General features: G+C 39.4%; 1 protein-coding gene across 2 annotated transcripts; it reads right to left on the reverse strand.

The window, feature by feature from the left end:
• Positions 1–794: 794 nt before the first annotated feature.
• Positions 795–21,943, reverse strand: ppm1ba (protein phosphatase, Mg2+/Mn2+ dependent, 1Ba). Of its 2 annotated transcripts, none has more exons than XM_085369703.1 (6): positions 21,541–21,943; positions 11,353–12,262; positions 10,629–10,746; positions 9,297–9,411; positions 9,009–9,066; positions 795–2,349 (listed from the first exon to the last, which is right to left on the reverse strand). In XM_085369703.1, the coding sequence occupies exons 2-6, from the start codon at positions 12,232–12,234 to the stop codon at positions 2,320–2,322; spliced, it is 1,203 nt and encodes a 400-aa protein (XP_085225829.1). In that variant the 5' UTR covers positions 12,235–12,262; positions 21,541–21,943; the 3' UTR covers positions 795–2,319. The 2 variants fall into 2 exon arrangements, with proteins under 2 accessions (XP_085225829.1, XP_085225830.1); XM_085369704.1 differs by lacking the exon at positions 21,541–21,943 and adding an exon at positions 21,390–21,509.
• Positions 21,944–22,990: the final 1,047 nt, after the last annotated feature.

A 22,990-nucleotide genomic window follows, 5' to 3' on the forward strand; every position in this document is an offset into this window, starting at 1 on the left:
TAAAACAACTGTAACTGCAAAAGAACTACACATTCAAGTACCTATTTGTCATATGGCACCAAGAGCAAGTGTACCACAATAACATTAACCAGCCAGCAATCTCTGTTAGGTCCTTTCTCTTCCAATACTGCCACTTCAGAAAGCACATTACATTTGCCATTAAATGATTGAATATATATACCTGTATGTTACAGGTTTGTATTTATAGCATATTTTAACCTCATCTAAATACTACACACACACACACACACAGACAATGCATGTGTGTGCACACTGTAAAAGACTTGAGTTTTTTTCCTGACAAATATCCATCTCTAAAGCTTCCATCACTTTTTTAGTGCTTAGGTTAACACAAAAGACTCCTGGTAAACACAAACCCAACCTAAATCAGTAACTGCCCTGTGCCTTCAAGGTAAAGTCATTGAAGGTGGTTGTGGGGAAAGAGGGGGAAAAAGAAAAAGAACACCAATTCAGTGACTGCGAATTTAACTCTCAGTGTAGAACCCCTCCTCTTCAGCCTACAGTGTCCCTCCTTCAACTTCATACAGTGAATAGCCGAAACCAAAGTCTCCCAATATGTTGTAAAAGGTATGTTTCAGGTTCCTCGTGTTGTTTTCTTTATCCATTTGTAACAGGACCACAGCAATAGTAATTTAAAAAGAAAAAAAAAAAAAAAAAGTATACCAAAAAAAAAAAAAGAAAGCATATTTTTAAGTAAATAAATGTTTACAATCTAAACTCCAAAAAAAAAGGTATTTTTGTTTTTTCTTCTTTTTTTAATATACACACACACACACACACGATATCAGAGAGATAGAAAAAGGCAAGCTGTAGCATGAGCAGGATTGTGTGTGCGCATGTGTTAAGGATGAGGGGGCGGTTGGAATTCCTTTACCCCAAACCCTGTCTTTGGAACGCTGCTGTGTGGGAACGGTGCGTGCAGCATCATGGGTTGGGCTATTGGGTGGGGGTGTTTCCCCCCCCCCCTTCTTTTTTTTTCCAGATTAGGCCGCAATGAATACCATGGCTGGGAATTTAAGGGACAACAAACAAATCAAAATATTTCTGTCTATATAGATATCTCCCTATATATATCTTTTATATTTATGAATTTCATATACAGTTTCTATCTTTCTATAATATCTTCAACAACAGCAGGCTCAAAAGCTTATGATTCTGGCATTGTCTGCAAATGCAAAATGAGAGCTGAGTCTCTTCTGCCTCATGACGCAGCAGAGAAACTGAAGTTAAAACAACAAAAAATTTAAAAATAAGGCAGACAGAAGGGAAGAGTGACAAATCAAGTGACAAGATCCTGAAAGAGATGAGCAGACAGAAAGTAAGCAGACATGCAAGAGAGTCGCTATCACGCTCAAGTTTAATGTAGTTGCAGCTGGGCAAACCAGTCCACGTCCCATTTAAGTCTGGACATAATATCCAGGAGTCAAACTGGGATTTGGTGCCAGAAAGTCTCTCACATAAGTGCTCCCCTTATCGTCAGGTGTGGATTCTCAGGCTTTCAGACCCTGAATTTGAGGGTTTAACCTCAAGGTCTTTGGATAGTGATTCATTTAGTTATTTTTATTACATTTCTGTGAGTTCTGTAAGATGATCTCCAGTGAGCCATGTCCATTAATAAGTGAAGAGTTGGCTCCTGTTTGTGTACCAGTAACGCCCAGATCCTGAACTGGACAGTATAGCTTAAGGTGTGTAGTTGAGTTGCAGGCTTGTGTGGTCGATCAACTCCCCGTCAGGTGCAAGAAAAAGTTCACACTTCCAAACAAATAATGCCACAAACCACTTTAAGCCTTCTCAGTGTTTACAATGAATCCACAAGTGGTTGGTTTTGGTCGTGGCTGGCTGGCGAGTTATGAGGTCCTCCTTTCTCTCCCTCCCTCCCTCTCTCTCTGGTCTAAGCAAGGCACCACAGAACCCTAAAAGATTCAGACCTGTGACCTCTGTCTCTGCAAATCCACAAAAAAAAAAAAAGAAAAGAAAAAAGAAAACAAGGGGCAAGAGAAACTGTGCTTGTTGGCCTCTCCTCCTCGCTGTGTTTATATTGTAGATGTAGTTCTGGAGTCGGAACATGAACGCAGTGCCCCCCCCCATAGTTTGTCTATTTAAAAAATTTAAAAAAAAGGAACAAGAACAGTTTTGTAGTCCTCCACATTAGGTGTTTTTAAAACCAAGATTTCAGCTTCAGTTATTCTCAGTGTGGGGGGCGGAATGAATTACAGAAAAAATTAAAAGGTGACAATGAATGTAATCTCATGTGGAATAGTGGTCCTGTATTTTCGATCAGGCAGTTGTGCTGGACAGCTACCAGTGGTACTCCAATTCCGCTCCACTCTGCAAAAGGAAAAGAGGGAGAGGAGAAAACAGGGAAGCAAAGGAGAGTAAAATAGAGGAAGAAGAAATAAGAGAAAAGCCAGGAAACAAAGGAAGGAGAGAAGGGTGGGGAGAAAAAAAAAAAGAGACTTTTTATAAAAAGAAAAGAAAAAAAAACCTAAACAAAACATTTTAAAAGTAAAACTCAAGGATTTATTCCCCCAAACCCAGACTTGAAGGTCAGTTTTCCTTATGACCAACACAACTCAACAAAGAAACAACACAATATATTTACAATGCTGTTACAACAGCAGCGTGAGGCAGTAAACGTTTTCAACCTCAGTCTCCGGAGTCTTTCTTTAACATATTCCAACAAAACAACTCCAAGGCCTTCCGTCTTATTTCGAGGAGGGACACAGAAACACAGACTGTTGTATAGTTGCGTGCAGCTGCTGAAAGACTGAGTGAGACAGCGATGCATGCGTGTAGGAACAGTGCATGCGTGTTTGTATGCCTGTGACGTGAGAGGGGGGGACGGACAGGACTAGAAACACCTTTATCATTCATCCTCATCAGACCTCGACAATCATGTCTACAGACGTCCACATGAACACGCCTTAAACTCTTAAATGGAGCTCCACATGCAGGACAGCAGATCAGAGCAGGGACTAGAGACAGATGAAGGTGTGACAGGGAGGATTTGTGTAGCAGGTCACCACTTACATGCCTGTAAGAATGTGTGTTTGTACACATGTGTGCATGTGTGGTTGTATGCATGTGTGTAGATGAGGGGTTGGAAAAGGGGGAGGTGGGGGTGTAACAGTTATATATGTGATCACTTACCAAATGAAACAGGAGGGCTGCGTTAATCAGAGGGTGAACACACAGTTAGACAATAGATACATCCCTTGTCAATGTGTATGTGACTACAGGTGCGTACCTTACTACACACCATGTGCAAAATATGTTTAAATGAAGGGTGCAACCAGCACTAATTGAGCTACTATGACATGCTTCTTTCTAGCAGCTGTGTAGGACGGCTTAGCCACTTAATGTAGACAAAGAAACCTGCCGAGGTTAAACTAGGATGGCTCTATTTGACAATGTTATGACAAGCAGCCTTGTTTCTTTCTCCTAACACCTAGCAGGTGGTAGCACTCAAAACTTTTTGTTACAGTGTACAGTCACACACAGAACCTACCCACTGTGGTTTTAAGGGGGCGCCAATATCCGTTTCATGTGTGCATTTCTTTTCCATGATTATGTGTACACAAAGCAAACAATCACAGTACCTCTAACTCATTACAGAAAATCCAAGACAACACCATGAGGCAAATATCACATCCAGCTAACAGGACACACACACCCACACCACACAAGACCCCTTATATGCAGGTAGAGCTCTTTAAGGACACTGCAGTGCTTATCATTCTAAACAATACGATAGTGGCCTCAATCTCAGTGGGAGATTCTCTCACAGACACAAAATTTGTCAATCCTTTATAAACATTTACAAGTTCACACATGCAATACTGTAAGCCATTTACTGCAACAGGGGTCTCAAACATAAGGCCCAGGGGCCAAAATTGCACAGACAGACTCCAATCCGGCCCACTGGACGGCTATGATAAATGTGAAGGAAGACATAAATTTTGGACTTTTAACTATATTTTCATAAATTTAACAGACCCCCCCCCCCCATATGGCCATTCGTACTATACCAAAAGTAATTAAGTGGCAAGTAAATAGTGAAAACAATCAAACATTTCTCTCTTTTTAAAATAAAATAAATGGGTCCACAAAAAAAGAAAAAGAAATCAGTTAATTGTGCAGTTAACTTCTTTATGTATCCCCTTTTTTCATGTCGTGATTGTCAAAGAACATGTTTGTGTGAAACATGCAGGCAGGTAACAACAGCTGCAAAATCAAAGATTTAAAATTCTGTATTTTCCATCTCTGTAGAAAACACGGAACCCTTGGACAAAACTTGTTGGAGTGCAAACATTTCATAAGCACTCAAACAGTTTACCTCAATAATAATAATAATAGAAATAGAGAAACAGGCCTATATTTGAAAGAGGACAACAATAATAATACTGTTTATATAAACTGATTGTTTTTCCTACTCTATGGTTATAATGAGCTTATGTGTTGTAACCTGCAAATATAAATGCAGGTTAAAAACCTGGCTCAACAAGTGCCTTGGCACCCTCAGTCAATAACACACTATCCATTACCTCAAAGAACATGAAGCTACATCAATAGTTAGAAAAGAACACCAGGACATTTTTTAAACTTTCCAATAAACATTAGTGAAAAGCTTATTTATGCAATCCACCTCAAGTGAACTGGACCCATTATGTTCATTTCAGCTTTGCATGGTTCACAGTTCAAAACAATCTTTATTTTTCTTACACTGGTGCTTCATACAGCCCCTCAGTTTATTTAGGGTATGAAAATAGCCATCTTAGCTACCATCCCCTGTCAGAATTCCACAAACAGAATCTAAATCAGTCACTAAGTTTAGTCAATAACTTGAACAGCCTGTGTGTGCTGCTGGTGCCTTTATTATCTGACAAATAACACAGCTTGTGTAATACAACCCGTGTGTTTGTCCTTCAGTGTTGTTTACTCATACTAGGGCTGGGCGATATGACCCAAAATTCATATCTCGATATTTTTTACCTAGATGGCGATATAAGATATATATCTCGATTTTTTTTTTTTTAAAGCCATAAAGTAAGAACAAAAAGAGAGTTCTTAGTCAAAGCTGTGTCCCAGATGTCACACAGGCACTTTTATTAACATAGAGCATAGATGTACATAAAATTTACTCAAAAATAAATTATGAGCATTTATTAAATAATAATGCTCCATAAATAAAAGAAAACAATGTTGTTTTTGTGCATAACAAAAAGCTCACAATTGTGCAGTCAAAATGTAAACTAAAAGACGCTGAGCACAATAACAAAGACAGATTTCACAGCTGCTCTGTTCCCAACTTCTACTCTGTGACTGACAGCATTGAGTTTGAAATCCTCTTCGTAACCACGTCTCTTAACAGGTGCCATTTATGGTCCTTATACACAGTAGGGTAATATTACGTTGAAGCACAGTACGTATCACTCCGCGAGGCTCCTCGGTAGCCGTAATGCTCTGACAGTCCATCAAGCGGTGCAGCTCCGTAGCTTACCAAAGTCGTACTAAAACATTTTTTGACAGATTGCTGAGCGCTGTGTACCACATAAAATCGGTTCGCAGCCATCAAGCACAACCAGAATTCATACATAAGGCGCGCTGTCAACTTTTGAGAAAATGAAAGGATTTTAGGCTGTGCAGCGCCTCTGGGCTGCATGGCGTTAGCGTGGTTAGCTCGTTAGCGTGGTTAGCTAGCTAACACGTTGACGGCGTCCAGCCCCACGCACGGGTCGATGCGCAGTAACTCATTAACGGAGATTTGCCGTGTCCGTCTTGTCGCTTCCTGCAGGTGAAGCGATGGGGGAGGAGGGGGAGTTGTATTCAGTGAAGGAGGGGCGAGGCCGAGTAACGTTGCGTAAAGACAAAAGTGGACGAAAGAGAGGCAAACTTGCGGCTCCACAAGTATAGCTTTAACGTAACATAGACTATATCGATATAAAAGATATTGTCACATCTTATATCTCGTATAAAAATATATCGATATTTTTTTAAAACTCGATATATCGCCCAGCTCTAACTCATACCCTAGTATTTTATTAGTCTACTATTTAGCACTAATTAGCAGTAGAGTGTGTATTGCACCAGTGCAGTCTACAAACTGTCAACTAAGTTTGCCAGTTGCTAGCTTAGTACACACCCTTATTGTCCAAATAAGGTCACTTCTGCCTCCAACACCAAAGTTGTGGTAGCCAAAATGCTTACACTGAAGTATTTAAAATGCAAAGTTTGAAACTAAAATATCCATTGCTATCTTTCATATACAGTCTATGGTTGTAGAAAAAAAAAAAAATTCACAGTAACAAAGGGTGTCTGTCTTTACTGGCAAATAAAAGTAAGTCATTACTTTCCTTGGGACATAATTTTGGATTCCATCTTTTATTCACATGCTGTATAAAACAGTGTCTACATGTGTCAACGGCGAATATGAGGACACAAATTTTAAAATGCTGACTAAAGTGGAAAACGTCTGCCAGTAGCAAAAGCAGAAGGTAATGTAATGAGTTAAACAGCACTGTCAAAGTCACTGCACAGTATCTCCTGTCACTTACAACCACTACAACATTTGAAAACCAGGCTTACAGGGGAAACCCTTTTATTAAACATTAAACTTGAACGCTTTAAATGGTGGATGTTCTTCTCTTCTATTTGCTGTTAGTATTTGCCTTTATCTGCTGTTATTTTATTGTAGATTTACTACCTCATTCAGTATGTGAATGGGTGTCAGTATGAGAGCGTGAATGCCTGTGTTCTTATTGGCAAATTTAAAAAATTTGCAACATCTACCATTCAGCAGCAAAGTAAATTTAGAAGCGTACATATCACATTCTCATGCTCAAACATGGGAAAACTTCTCATACCAGTGTCAGATAACTCCACTTAAAAGCCTAACTAAAGTGTCTTCATACACTTTAGTGTTAGGATAAAGAAAGCTCCAAGCAGAGGAGGCAAATAAAATAAACCATTAAAAAGAGCCTATTTGAAGCAGATAACCTGAAAATGAATGTCTTCACTTGCAACTTCATAGTTCCACTCAAACATTTCCTGACAAAGCTGTATCATCTTGCACCATGCGTAGAGAAAAACAGCATTTAACATAACTGAAAGGGGATGGGCTCAAAGCCACATCTTAAGTCAGTAATTTTATACTTTGTTTATAAATCACCAGCTTAGGCCACCACATGAGATGAATCAACATAAGATTAACAAAAGAAGATCTCCCACTGGTATTTCATGGGAATATGCTACACAGAGCGTACACACATACTCTGTGACTACATAATTAGCTGATCAACTGTTAATTTAAATGTACAACTACAGCCAACTAAGTGCACTTAAAGTCATACGTTAAAGAAACTTGAGACATAAGACAGTTGAAATCTCAAATTTGCCATGTGCCCTCAATATCAGGGCTCGCAAAATCGCTAGCCCGACGTCCCGGGGCTAGCGATTTTTCCAGTCGGGCTACCAAAATCTATCTCAGCCCTGCCCGTCGGGCTATCATAGGAAGGAAAAAATATATGTCAATGCTTTTGCATTCTTTCGGAAATGTAGCTGGGTAATTATGTCATTGGCATCGGTGAGCCACTGTCAATATGTGACATATTGAAATCGCGTTTGAATTTGCGCTTGTTTTTTGCTTTCACTTTGCAAATGTCCAGGTGCCTTCTTTTGGCGCACCAAGTCACTCGGGTCAGAACATGGGGTGCCACCATCATCCCACTTCTGACACCAATGTGGCGAGCTCAGACAACGAGGAGACGGAGGTGTCGTTTGGTCTTGCTTCCCGTGAGCTAGCCAGGGAGCACAGCCGTTTATTGACATCTGCAGAAGAACACTGCCGCTAGCTAACTGCTCAGCGCGGCAACCGCACAGCAACAACAACAACAACAACACACAGGGCGCCCTCTGACCCCGGAAGGACACACCGTCGCAGCGAGAGGGCGTCACCCGTCACTATGGCAACATAAACAAAACATAACTGTACAAACAGAACCCCGAACAGCCCTGACCCGCTACAATATGCTGCTGAGAATATAGCCCAGAAGAAGCGTATAGTATAGCTTTTATTTTGGAAAGAGCCATTTCTCTGTAATAAACTCTCTTTTCCAAAGATGAGTGATTCCTCAATCAGATACGCAAACGCGCGTTGCAACTTCTTATCTGGTGCGAGTCTTTTATTTTGACAGCGAATGCGCACATGCGGACCACTTATGTGCACCCGTGTAAATAACATAATGTTCTGCCGGGTGTGTTGTTGGTTTTCTCTCGATTTCTGAGTCGACAAGCGCCTTTGTTACTGGGACCAGTCATTTTAAGAAAGGCCCCCATTAGAACCCATGAGAAATGCAAGAAATGCATTATTGCTCAGTCTGCAATATCTTTCCCAGAACAAACACCAATTGCAAATAACATACTAAAAATAAACCTGAAAAATCTGTTTAGAACAGCGTACTATGTTGCAAAGAGTGAACTACCACTGGCAAAATTTAGCAGTCTTTGCAAACTTCAAAAAGCAAATGGCCTAGATCTTGGTTCCACTGTCTCTTACCCGTGACTTCAGTGGAAATTTCAAATTCAGGATCTGACACAGACTGATTCATGTCCTACACAGTTCTTACAAGTTCATAGAAATTTCTGTTCAATTAGAACCAAGTATTTGAGTTGATGATTGTAATTTTTATACAATGTTGTAATTTGTTTTTCAACAATTTTTTGATTAATGTTTTGTTTCCTTTACAATATTATACATTAAAGTATAATATTGTAAAGGAAACAAAACAGGAAACAAAACATCAATCAAAAAAATTGCTCTCTTTTTTATTCGGGCTACTTACATTTATTTTTGGCTACCAAAAACTGAAGAGTCCCTGCCCGAAGGGCTACCAGGGATTTTGAAATTTTGAGAGCCCTGAACATTTTTAGTATTTTATGTCTAAATGGTCAAAGACAAAGCACCTACGTTTCTATATACTGATACTTACTCCATCCTCCTCCCTGTATGGGTTCAGACGGTTGTATACTGCTTCAATAACACTGCGTCTGCAAGTGGAACACAGAAACCAAAAATTTCATAAGGTATTGGTTGGAGCCATCAATCAAAGCTACAAGACAGTGGAAGACTAAGTGGAGTAAAGGTGTAGCTGTTAAAAATAAATCAAATTGTAACATTTCTGTAATTATCACTGTCTGAGCACATAATGAAGTATTACAGATGTTTAACACTTTCATATTTTAATCATACATTTTAATAAATGTCAAATGGTGCTTACTTGCTGGCAAGACCACCCCCTGGTGGCAGAGGGGGCATGCCGCTGTCAGTGGACAGGTTTCTCATCACTGTTACCAGATCCGGAAACCCCTCCTCCCCTGGCCGAGACAGCATCTCTAAAACAGCAGCAGACATGTTGTTACACAAATCGGTATTAAAAGAGCTGATGATAGCCATGAACATCTGTGCAAAGACAGAGGAGGGAGAGCAGAGCAGCAGAAGGACAGAGACCAAAATTTGACAAATGAGGAGAAAGGAAGTGAAGATGGAAAACATACAAGTCAATTTGTGGAAGCCAGTGTATTTCTGAGACGAAGAGAGGGAGAAAGATGGTGACAGAAAGAGGCCTGCAACTGAGTTGGGAGTGGCATAAGGCCAAGATAATGTTCCGCCAGAGAATTCCTCCCTCTCTGTTTTGTTCTATTCCCTCTCTCCTCTGTCTTCCAGTATTAGACAGTACCCTAAGCCAAGCATCTAGCCTGCTTTACACAAACACTGTTTGAACTTCTGAACTGTACCTTCAAAAGTGGAATGATTTTGACCCATTTTAGAGTGCTTTTCAGCCAACATGAACTTACTTTAACACATAAAATAATTACCTGTCTTTTAATCTCAATTTCAGAGTCTTACGGTTCGATTTTAAGGCCTTATTTTTCTTTTCTTTTTTTATTTCAAGATGACACTGGTATCAGACAGGTAAAAACAAAAACTTTAAGGATTCATTTTAAGTTATTCCTCAGAGCTAAAATAAATAAATAAATGTATTTCTTAAGTGACCGGCATCTCAAACAGCACATAGCGAACGAAGAGAGCTGACCAGAAAGGCTGCTCTGTATTCAAAGGGTCTTGTGCTCCCAGAGACATAAAAAAAAAATATGGGTTGCAATTAGAAAGAAGAAATGGGCAAAGAGTACAGGAAAGGAGAAGGAAATTCATTCCAACAAGACAGTAAATGTTTGAGTGAAGCAAGGGAGGAGAGGAACGGAGAGAGAATAAAGAGGGGAGATGCTCGCTGAAGTGGAAAAGGAGGTCATGATGGTGTCATTCTTCTGCTGTGAGCCTGAGCAAATTTGGCTGGAGGTTAGACAATAGCAAGTAGCAAGGTCAATCGAGGGAATATACAGATATGATGCACATTTTCAGTAGAAATAAGATGAGTGTAAATATGGGGGGGGAAAAAAACGTATAAAGGAAGGTTATCAATAAATCCCCAGCTGCCCATTTTCTTCCCCTCAATACCCTATTTTATGTGTAGAATTCATTCACACAAAGACAATACGTTGAATAAATACATTGAATAAAACATTATTTTTCTCCATTCAGCCACTCTCACCTTCAACTCGAGACTCCAGGTAACTGTTGAGCTCAGTGTCTTTCCTCACAGCTTCCTCCGATACTTTGGGAGCATTGGGCAAACACACTATCACAACACTCATGTTATCCCGACTCCCCTAAAACAGGCCAAAGGACAGACGAATAAAGAAAGAGAAGAAAGAGCAGGTTAAGAGAAGATGTTGTATAGCTTGCATTTTTCATAGGGAATAAGTGACTGAATAACCTGCACTGTAACTCAGGGCCAAGTAGAACATGACGGTATCAAAAACATACAGTAAATAAGCAATAAAATGCATTTTCCCCCTCTATTATCTATTGAATTCAAGCAGATAACAGCTGCTGGTCAGGATTAAGGAGTAACCTGCAAGACTTGAAGCCATCTTTCAAGCATTTTGTACTTCAAAGCTCTGTACTTCATTCTTTTCATTTTTACTTTGTCCTGTTTTCAAGACTGCCAAAACAATTTCTCTGTCTCCTTTTTTTTAGTAAGGGAAAGTTTACTGAGCCATTAAAGCAGTTACAAATAGCTCTTTTTCAACAAAAAAAAAACACATTCTCTAAAACTTTCTTCATCATATAGTGTTCTTCTCTGGCAGGAAATTCAAATGGACATCTTGCTGACAAAATTTTCTACACATGTACATTTCCATAGGTCAAAAGAAAGCAGAGGATGTCACAGCAAAATATACAAATGATAAACTCCAAAACAAATAAGTACATACCTTGTGCAGACAGGTATCCACCACTTCATTGCAGACTTTCTCCAGATCATCACAGATCTCAAGCCTCGATTTCACAAACTCGCACAACTCCTCATTGGACATAACGTCCCAGATTCCATCACACGCTAAAATCACAAACTGATCCTGTTCTGGTGCCCGAACCATCACAAACACCTCTGGTTCAGGACTAACCAGCTGCTCTGTGGGACCCTTACCATCCACACACTTGTAATCATAGTCCCCCAAGGCCCTTGATACAGCCAGTGACCCATTAACCCTTTGAATCATCACTGAACCGCCAGCATTCTGGATGCGCTCTCTCTCACGTGGGTTGCAAGGCTTGTGGTCAAGTGTGGAGAAGCACACCTGTGAATTGCGGTAGAGAACTGCTCGAGAATCCCCACAGTTAATGAAGAAGAAATGATCAGGTGACAGAAGAATTCCCACTGCCGTAGAGCCACTGCGGTCCATGCCATTTCGAAGGTCGGAGAAGCTGCGCATGTGCTCATCTATTTTCAGGAAGCCTGTCCGGATGCCGGCTTTCACAGCCTCCACTGCAGGCGGAACTGGTACTGAAGCGTTGGAGCCGTCTGATCCAGACTGAGAGCCTTGTGTGTTTCCAGCCCCTAAGCTAGCGGTGATTATGTGCTCAAGAAGATGCTTGGAGCAGTAATTGGCAACTTTAGAGCCTGCGTGGCCATCGTACACAGCAAAAAAGGACCAGTCAGTCATACCAAGGGCTGGAAGGCCCAACACAGCTGTATGAGCATCCTCCATCTCCACCCGCCAGCCCTGCATGGAGCTTAGCCCATAGCGCAGGCCATTGCCCTCGCCATGTGAGTTGTACTTCTCTGTTTTGGGCTTGTCCAGGAACGCACCCATGGCTCTGCCCTGAGAGACCCACTGCTAGCTGTTGGAGAGGAAAAACAAAAAGAAACAAGGGACAGAGAAAGAAAATCAGACAATAAATCAGTACTGAACAGTTAATTATGTTTCTACTATGCTGGTAGATTACAATACAGAGTCTTAATTATTCACTGCCAAGACTGTGTTTGGTAGATTTCAGGAAAAGTGCAGAAAATGCTGTTTCAAGTAAAGCACATAACTTATCACTATTCATAATGTGTTCTCAATCTCTACTAGATTTATAGTAGCATTGTGTGAAAGTTGCTTGCTGACACTGCATTCAGTTTATATACAACAGCATTTGGGTGGTCAAAAAACACAAAAAAAACAAAAAAAAACTTGATACTCAGATATTATTTAACACTAAAATTAATATTGAATTAGATACTCATTTGGAATAACACTGATACAAACAGTGACTTTGTTGCCTCGTCCAGCAGATGCATACCTTCACACAGCACTGCTGCACGCAGACATACACGCACCTATAAAATAATTTCCCCCAGGGATCAATAAAGTATTCTGATTCTGATTCTGACCTCCTCACCTCATTAACATAATATTCATAACACTGAGCAACACTTTAGAAGGAATCTAAAGGGGTCAGTAAAGTTCCAATACAGTATTAAAGAGTTAAAAACGTTAACCTGACTGGCACAGATTTTAACATTAGCCGTTTGTTTAACCATTAGCAATTACCCAACAGCCACATTAGCCCCCTGTTATCATTAATAAAGTAACTTTTCTACTTTTACAACAATTTATTAAAATGTGTTCATTTCCTTTTTGTTTTAGCCAGCTGTGTGGTCAGTTTTAAAATGCAGGTAGTGAGTGGTTATATCTTTTACAGCAATCAACTTTTTTGATCATAAATCATACCATGTTTTAGCTTTAGCATACTGTTTTTCCTTCTACAAGAACTAAATTATTTAGATGTGTGAGCTATTGTGTTGTACCTGGTTATATTACCTGCATTTTACCATCACCATCTCAAATGAAATTACATTTTCCCTTGAGTATCAAAAACAGTACGGAGTATCAGTATCACGTTTTGATATTCCAGTATGGTCACAACCCTTATCAGCATCAATACTAGGGCTGGGCCATATCATACCGTTCACGGTAATACCGGTATAATGTTGGGCAATGATAAGAAAATGAAATATCGCGATAGAATATGGGTAAAACACGCATGCGCAGTGCCTGTGTTTTCATACGCACATGGCGGAAAAAGCATGGCGGCGAAGGAGAATGAGAAGGGCGAAAGCAGTTCGTTGAATGAAACGGATGAACCAGAATTGGTTTGTAAAAATGCTGCAACTTCAGTGGTGTGGCACTGGTTTAGCTTTTGTCCGTCAGATACACAACAAAGCACTATTTTTGGTAGAGCATGCTAGTGGATTGTCATTATTACAGTGTTGTTTGGAAAATACGGCACACTTAAAATCAATCCTTTGATTTTTCTGAAAATCGACAGTGCCCCTTATAATCCCGTGTGCCTTATATATGAATTCTGGTTTTGTTTACTGACTTCAAAACGATTTTATGTGGTACATGGCGCTCGAAAATCTGTCAAATGTTTTAGTACGACTTTGCTAAGCTACGGACCCGCACCGCTTGATGGATTGTCGGAGCATTATGGCTATCGTAGGCAGGAGCCTCGCGGAGTGATACGTAATGTGCTTCAACATAATATTACCGTATTGTGTGTGTATAACCTCTTTTTAAGTTTTGTGGATATTATACATGGTTATGCTGAGGATATGTCGGCCAATTTCCACTGGAAATGCCTTTTGGTTAAACTGTCAGCAAGGAATTTGCATTTGCACTGTTAATTTTTTATATAACTTTAATGCACATAAAAAACAGCTGCTTGTTTAAGTGAAAATACATTGTTGGGTTTTTTTGCACTAATAAAGTTGTGGAGTTGTAAAGTATTTTGTCTAGTGTCAATTATATCGTCAGTTATATCGTTATCGCAAATTTTCAAATGTATATCGTGATAATTATTTTTGGTCATATAGCCCTGCTCTAATCAATACATGATAAATACAGACGGACTCATTCCAAACCATCCATGAGAGATTTGTATTAGAAAGACCTTAACGGATAACTGCCAGTCATACCAACCATTAATTTTTGAGAAAAACTAACTGGACAATATTAAAGTTTCAATCTTCATGATTACTAATGATATTAGGAAAGGTTGTAGAAATCGTGAAGGAATATATAAAGATTTGCATAATATAACTAGGAGAGGACAAATAGTGTTCTCTTGCAATATATTCATGATTTTGAAATGTTACCATTTCTTTGGTATCTACCCATCTTTGACTGCTTTACAGCCATCATCTCCTCTTCTAACTAGTGCTGGGTGATATGAAAAAAAGTTCTTTAGCCAAAATAAACAGCTTACAAATCTCACATGGCTTTGGCATATTCTGAAAACACAAAGACTACAAATATCCCCACAGATATTTAAGGAGAATATTTAACTTTTGAGTTGCTGGAAATTTTCTTCCTGTGTTTCTTATACTTTCTATGTAAGGCTTAAGGAACATATCAACTGTTTCTTATTTCTTATTGGTGATCACTGCACACCACATCCACAAATAGCAGCTACTTATATTTATCCTTAAAGAGACAGAAGAAAGTTTAAAAGCTTCTCTAGGTAGCCAGAACTGCCTTCAAAAAGCATTAACAAACTTCACAGAGTGTTCAAGAGGATGCGTTATCTATCAATAACTGCACCTGCATTAGCTAAATGCACAGCAGCATTACGCTGCTGGATAGCAGAGAGAAATTCTCTATCCAGTCTGTTTATTGGTTATGCAATGAGAGAACATTAACTTTTACAGTCTTATTGATTGTCACACTGCTTAATGGAATCTTAGCCACGGAAATTGCACAATAACCCATACCTTATATCTGAAAATATCAATAAGTGCTACTTACAAGTAAGTTGCAGGCATACTCAAAGGATGGTGTCTGTTAATGTACATGTGGACAGAGCTAAAAGGTTCCTCTCAAAAAATAAAAATAGATAAGTGCCCGCTATTTGCTATTAACTTATGATTTAAAGTCAAATCTAAAAAAACACAGATTTCATCAACAAAATGACACGTATGAATGCTAACTAGACATAGATGAAGGGGACTCAGTGAGTGAGTCACCCTCATCTACATATGAAGCATTTAGACCGCCTTGTATACTCATCTTTCCCCCACCTAACTAAAAGAACAGAAAGGCTTCAAAGACAACTAATATCACGCTACACTGCCAGGCTGACAGCATGCACCTCACTCACACATCACACTTTATCTATATTATGCTGTTTAACTGCTGGAAGCAAAACTGTACTTGAAATTAACATTTGATTAATTGAACAGCCCTACTGTGTGTCAAAGTAGCGCACAGTCAAATAGTTTGGTTCTTTGGGAATTGTTTTGGAATTAATGAATGAATAATAAGCAAATGTGATTTTTGAGCAATTGTGACAGCACTACAATCAAGTAACAGTTTGAGCTGTGCACTGGCAGGTGCATCTCATTTAATTTTTATAGCTAAAAGCTCCAGTCCTACTGTCCTAGAAATTTGCCTGTAACATCTCAAAAACACATATTCCCCAACCAACTGCAAGTGGCTGCTGGCTGATACAAGGTGAAATTAGTTGGCAAGATATATATGGCAGTGTTTGCAAAATTTCCACCGATGGGTGATGTATTCGCGCATGGGTGGGGCAATGTAATCATGCACGGACTGATTTGCGCGTTTACAATACAGAAGTCCAAACATAGACGAACTAACTAAAAAAAAAAAATACTGTTAGCATTAACGCGGGTTAAACACGGTCATCACGATTTTAACGCTCTCAACCCATCTGGAGCGCAGAATGAACAAAATTTGGACAAACTGCCGAAATGTGTTGACAGAGACATTTCAGGGATTTTGACTCAGTTTACGCTCCAGATGGGTTCATTGTTAATCGCGTTAGTCGTGATGACAGCGTGTTAATGCTGACAGCACTAAAAAAAATAATAATAAAGTCACCAATTTGGGATTTCTTTGGCTTTCTTTAAACCAGATGAAAGAGGTAAACATAAGGATGTAATCAAAGCGGTGTACCACTTGTGCAGACATATAGTGTGAGCAAAGTACTCAAACACGACTAACTTGCATGAGCATGTACGTGTCCACCATCCAGCTAAGTATGCTAGGCTATCACCAGCTTCTGTAGCTTTATCAACAAGCATTTGGGCACACTCTGAAGAGGGTGCATTTGCTCGCAGATGAAAGAGGGTGCTGTTAAAACAGCGCTATCATTTTTTTTTTTCTGTTGACTGCTTCTATTAGGCTCCACCATTATTAGCAAACTTACTCATGGGCAAATAAATAAATAAATAAATGGCCCTTGTAAAAACTATCAATGATAGGCTCAGCCTGTTGTCAGTAGTCGATATATTCGTCCAGTCGCCCAACCCTAAAGCATACCCATAAGAAGCCAGCAAAGTACACCCCAGAGTAAAACAACCACAAGATCCCTTCTTTGTAATGATCAAGGGTTTGGGTTTTTTAAATTATGTATGATGTAACCAGTGGATAAACTTTTGAAATTAAGAAAATACTTTTCCTTCAAACTTCTGCTTTCTATAATGATTGAAAGGAGTCTAATCTGTTTTTAATTTTTATAAAGAATCCTTCTTTAAAAGAATTCTTCTTTTTTTTTTTATCTTCTGATCTTTAAGACATAAATAATGCTTATCCAAGTTTCTCCCTCTTTACTGTGCCAATGGTTTGTTATCAAAGCGTTTGATGTGACTTCCAAAATTTAGATGATATTCAACAGGTGCATGACAGACAAATACACTTGGTCACTGATCACATATCAAAGGGAGGAAAAGCATCAGTAGTCCAGAACACTTGAATTATTACCTTGACGACAAATGCAGTCACACACAACACTGAGCAGATATCAAAGCAATTTCCACAATCACCAAATAACATTATTTGCTCTCACCTATGCTGCAACTACATACACATCACGTGTACCATACCTGGCTCAAAGTGGGCCTTTAACATTTGACTGCTTACACAGGTAAAGCAGAGTCTGTATTCAAACTTGAATGTGTATCATATGCCAAAAAATAGACTTTTTTGGCATATGATACACATTCAAGTTTGAACCACTTAAAACAATTTTTTTTTAATTCATTAAAAATATTTTATTACAGTCCTGATAATTGCCGTTTGGTTAAAAGCCTAAATCTTTGGCAGTTGCCAATTCCCCAGGCCACTGGTGTTCATTAAAAATAAATACCAGCATAGGTAATTTGTACACCACAGACTGATGTCACCCAAAGTCTGATGTCTCCATGGCTACCCAGCTTGGAGTGGCAGCTGAGTGGTTGTCATAGCAACAGTGGTAGCGGCCAGACGTGACTGCACATGAACTACCACATGTATGTCTGTCTGAACATTCATGTAGTCTATGAAGGTGACAAAAAAGCAGAGGCGGGATTTGCTATGATTTACTAGGCCAAAATGTTTTTCCCCACTGGTTTCTGTTTGAGGCGCCCCAGAAAAACCACCACTCTCAGCTTCAGGATAGCTTTAACAAGTTAACTCAATTTAACAGTCAGCTGCTGATAGGATCCACGCAGGGTGAGATTAGCTCGTCAAATGCAGACCACAGGCTTAACACAGTGAACTATTACTAATGTCTTACAGCTCTCTCTCCTGACTCGATGACATGAAAGGTACAGTGTGTGATATAATGGCCAATCTACCCTTAGAAGTCAGCATCACCTTACTAAACTACTGTACTGTTGTTTTGTGTGGGGAAAAAGACATGATGATAATATTAGACTGATAGGAAATGCAGCATGGTAGCAGTGTAGCTTGCTGTAGAGGTGCTGTACCATGCTGAGGAGCTGATTAAGGGGAAATTAAGGTAAAAAGTAAAAGCCTGAATGGGATATTAGCCCATGACAATATACCACTGCTGCACCCTTTCTTTAGTTGGACACAACTAAAGTAGTGGAGTTAGGAAACAAAAAGTTAACCCAACAACTATACTGTAATGCAACATATTTAAAGGGAGCATGGAAGTCATCAACTTCAAAGCTAACTCAATAAAGGAAACACCTTAGTGCTGTTGATTTATTCTTATGAACTGACATGGCTGCATTACCACCTCAAAAGTAACCATTGGTCATATTTCTTTCCCAAAGTATTCACTTTTCTTTTTAAATCTTATTTGTGTTCAGATTTATATTCCTATCCTCTACCTGGAGAAATTTGCTATAACCCCATAGCAGAGCCCAACAGCTCTGCTGTTGTATGAACTAAGTAAAATCCATTCTGAAGACTGACAGTAGTTCCAGGGCATCATGAATTGAACTTTTGCAAATTATGCTCATGTTTGGAAAGGACGATTATTCGGCATATGCCAACAATTTGTGACTGATAAGTTGTTAAATGTCTGTCACTGTCAGATTTACCAAAATATCAAGATGGCAATGGCAAATAGTTGAAGCTTAAGGCATCATAGTTTAACTAAGAAAGCTATGACCACCTTAGATCACAATACCAAAAACAAATTATATAAAATAAAATAAAAACACACATGCAGCTAGTCAATATTTATAAAAAACAAAAAACAAAACCCAAAACAAACTGAGCTGTGACTGTTATAGCTTAACTCTACAATTGAGTCCATCTCTGAAGAGAAAATCCACAACATACAGTTTCTACTAATGTGCTTATATTGACTTTTAGCCATGAATCATCTTTTTGCTAGTACCCATTAGCCACATCCACATTTGATGATTTTATAAAGAAGGCAGTGAACAGCTGGTATAACACACTGTTCTCAGTTATGATTAAAAAGATTAAAACAACTTTACCTCAAAAAAAGTTTCTGATTTATTTTTTTTTTTAAACAAATTTGACAAGTGAAACAAACAGATCCCCCCTCTCTTTGCTGACTCATCTTTGAAGCTGTCAATTTCCTGGAACAAGTGTCCTTTGAACAGATGATGGGGATGTCTGTCCAGACCAAAGCGATTGAAAGTACACGTGTCATGTCATACTGGACTGCAGGTGCTTTCTCTGCAATATACTGTGCTGTGAAAAAGTGCCCCCCCCCCCCTTTCCTGATTTTTTTTTTCTTCCATTTTTGTAACACGTTTCAGATCATCAAACTTATAATATTAGACAAAGATAACCTGGTTAAATACAATGATGATTCAATTTATTAAGGAAAAAAAAATACTGAGACCTACCTGACCCTATGTGTGAAAGTAATTGCCCCCTAAACCTATTAGCTGGTTGTGCCAGCATTGGCAGCAATAACTGGCAATGAGGCTTTTTCTGTGGAGGAATTTTGTCCCACTCTTCTTTGCAGAATTGTTTTAATTCAGCGACACCAGAGGGATTCAAGTCTGGGCTTTGGCTAGGCGACATCAAAACCTATATTTTCTCTTTGGTTTTTTTGAGACGTTCAGAGGTGGACTTGCTGGTGTGTTTTGGATCATTGTCCAAATCCTGAAGCAACAAACCACCAGAGAAGTCGCTTGCTTATTGTTGAATCATGATCTCTGACTTTACAGAGTGTGCTGCAATTCTGTTCTGGGTTATTTTGTGACCTCCTTGATGAGTAACTGATGTGCACTTGGAGTAATTTTGGTCGAAAGCCCCTGAGAATCTTCACCACTGTTTAAAGTTTTCTCCATTTGTGGATAATGGCTCTCACCGTGGTCTGCTAGGTTCCCAAAGTTTTAGAAAGGGCTTCGAAGCACTTTCCAGACTGACAGATGCCAGTGACTTTGTTTTTCTGCTGTTCTTGAGTTTCTTTAGATCGTACCATGATGTGTTGCCTTTTGAGCTCTTTTAGCCTACTTCACTTTGTCAGACAGGTTCTATTTAAGTGGTTTCTTGATTCAACATTATATATTTCCTCAGGTTAGCTTTGTCTAATATTAAAATTTGTCTCATGATCTGAAACATGTAAATGTGAAAAATGGGTTAAAAAAAATTAAGAAATCAGACAGGGAGCAAATACTTTTGCATTGCACTGTGTACATGTACCTCTGTTTTCTCATCATTTCTCAACTCTCAGAAGTGGCAAAATGATGAGGGACTTTAAACATAGGAGTACTTAAGCATGCACTAAAACCACTTTCAGTTCCTTTGGGATACATTATAAAAACACGTGCACAGCATTTACATAACCCCACAAGCTGATTCAAGAATCTTAACCAATACTATCACCCTGTTCTGAGACATAAGCAGAAACACAAATTAATCTCTCAGTTATTCAAGGCTTGCCACTACATCTGAGCATGCATCTGCGTGTGAACCCTTTCAGTTCACACTAACGTAACCACATGGGTATAGATAAAGGCCTTTGGACAAGCCCATGCACCCAGTGCAGTCATAGGCTAAAAGAGCATGGCTATTGCAGGATTTCACATCAAGGTGCCAACACAAACATGCCACTGATGCTGCTGCCATTTCTGGAATACACCGTCACACAAACACACTGCCACACACACCAACAACCCAATAAAAGTACCCACAACAAGGCAATAAAACAAGTTAATCCCTGTACTGGAGCTTCATGGGAGCAAATGGGAATAGAAGCATAAACCTAGACTCTACTACGTACATTGTTAGTAAACAATATGTTGACGTTTGAAACAAAAGCTAGCTTTATGCTAAGCAGTAACCAGAATAACACACATTAAAACTAGTTCCACGTAAGTCGCACCTGTTGCAAATATTCATGAATCAGATTAAAAATAATTTTAGTGGAGAAAAACTGTCGACACATGCCACAAGCAAATAAAGACAAACCAAACCTTCTCGGATCACATGGATAGACCCAAACGTTGGAATGATAATCATTAATCCGCCAGCAGAGCGATGCTGATAACCCATTTGAATATTGACAAGTGCGTGAAACGCTCCAATTAATGTGAAAATCACCTGAATGGAGCTCGGGCGTGTTAGTAAGTGTGGCTACACCGGCGTCAACGACAATATCGTACTCCCTGTCCCAATAAAGACATATAAATAACGGTACTTTGAGATCCTGAAGTAAAATCAAGCCAATTCTCGATTCTCGTTACCTAAAACAGAGGCCACTCTGGTTAGCTAACTTCACTAGCTAACCAGCTAGCGAAGTTCACAGTTGTCAAACTGTTTGCCTAACGTTACACGTTAGCGGGTCGCTAGCCAGTGTAGATTCGTTGCTCATTCCGAGTACCAAGTGTTACTTACTGCGTATGAAAGGAAACTCTCAGTCTCAGTCTCCCTCTATCAGCCCCTCTTCTCGTGATCACGGTAGAAATGCTAAGACACCCAGCGTTGTTGTGATAGGCTTAGCAGTCCTTAATATTAGCCACTTTCGCTTCTCGGCCCCTGTTCGTCAGTTAGCTTTGAGTAAGCTAGTCAGCGTTTCACACGACCAGTTCTCCTTTCAACATGTCTCTGCATCGACGTAAGGCTTTTACATACATGTTTGGCACTGTACTACCAGGGAGCGCCAAATATATCGCTCTTACTTAGGCTGTCGGTTCAAAAGAAAATACGCTTGGTTCGGCAGGATTTATCTATGATTGAACACCTAGCTAATTTTTGCTAAAGCTAAACGTAAAAAGGTAGATGACGTTCTTTTTCAGCATCCAGTTTTTGGGAGGGGCAAGACTATCGCTCTCTTCTGTGATTGGATAAAAACTGATTCGAAGCTGAGATACGATTGGTCAGCTAATGTACCAGTCAATTTGTTTCTCTAAAAACATAAACTGTGAAAATCCAGCTTTTATTTGCCTTTGGTGAGATTATGAGATTTATAATTTCTCCTCAGATCATATGCTGTTTTCAGAAGAGAGGTGCCTGCGTGCCATAAATAGCACAGTTCGGAAGTAATTGATAAAAACGGTGCAACACCCCATTTAGTTGTTGCCAGTTCCATTGCCCTGTAACACTTAGTACTGATCACCCCCACAATATTAAAGCCAAGGACAAATGGAGTAAAGAGAATTACTCCTTTAGCTACAATATTCATGGGACTGAGCTATGGAAAGTATCAGCGTTACCAATTACCTAATCACAGCCACAGGTCAAGCAACACATGGCACTCCCCAAAGGCTGTGCCTACCCCTAGCAGGACCCTGCAAAAAGCACTAGGTTCTGACCTGCATACAAACTACCAAGATTGCAAGTCTATGGAGGCTTCTCCTCGCAATGAACAAGAAGTAAAGACATTGTTAATTGCACCTTGAGGAAATCTAGGAAGAAATGGACTGAAGGTTGTCTTTTATAACCGAAACTCTAATGTGTGAGGCAAAATGGTTACATAGACAATGGAAATTTACATTCTAAGTAGTAAATTCAGTCATTTGTTACCCACTGTGCTATGGATCACATAGTGAACGTTTTTTAAATCCACTCCAAATTAATATCACAACAACTTTTTGGGTTGCTAAGTCGTAAAAACTATCTTCAAATTATCTTCCATGTAAAAAATGATCATCAATCTTCAGACTGACGATTCCTCCAAGCCATTAAGTAAATATTAGTAAGAAATTTCCATCATCAAACATCAGTTACCTCTAGACCTTACTTACTTAGCACTTAGTTCCTCCTACGCCGGGCGGCGCATCGGGCAGCTAGTGATCTCCATCGATGTCGGTCAGCAGCGACTGCTTCAGCTTCTAGACCTAATGTT

Source organism: Diplotaxodon limnothrissa, linkage group LG13, assembly GCF_057381915.1.
Source record: "Diplotaxodon limnothrissa isolate DT_005_m linkage group LG13, D_limnothrissa_male_GT1.1, whole genome shotgun sequence".
Classification (NCBI taxonomy): domain Eukaryota; kingdom Metazoa; phylum Chordata; class Actinopteri; order Cichliformes; family Cichlidae; genus Diplotaxodon; species Diplotaxodon limnothrissa.

Excerpts from the sequence above, each read along its gene's own strand:
- ppm1ba (XM_085369703.1), bottom strand. The coding sequence starts at position 12,234 with ATGGGTGCGTTCCTGGACAAGCCCAAAACAGAGAAGTACAACTCACAT. Across the intron at positions 10,747-11,352 it reads TGGATACCTGTCTGCACAAG|GGGAGTCGGGATAACATGAG; the intron begins GTATGTACTTAT and ends GGCCTGTTTTAG. Across the intron at positions 9,067-9,296 it reads GGGGGTGGTCTTGCCAGCAA|ACGCAGTGTTATTGAAGCAG; the intron begins GTAAGCACCATT and ends TTCCACTTGCAG.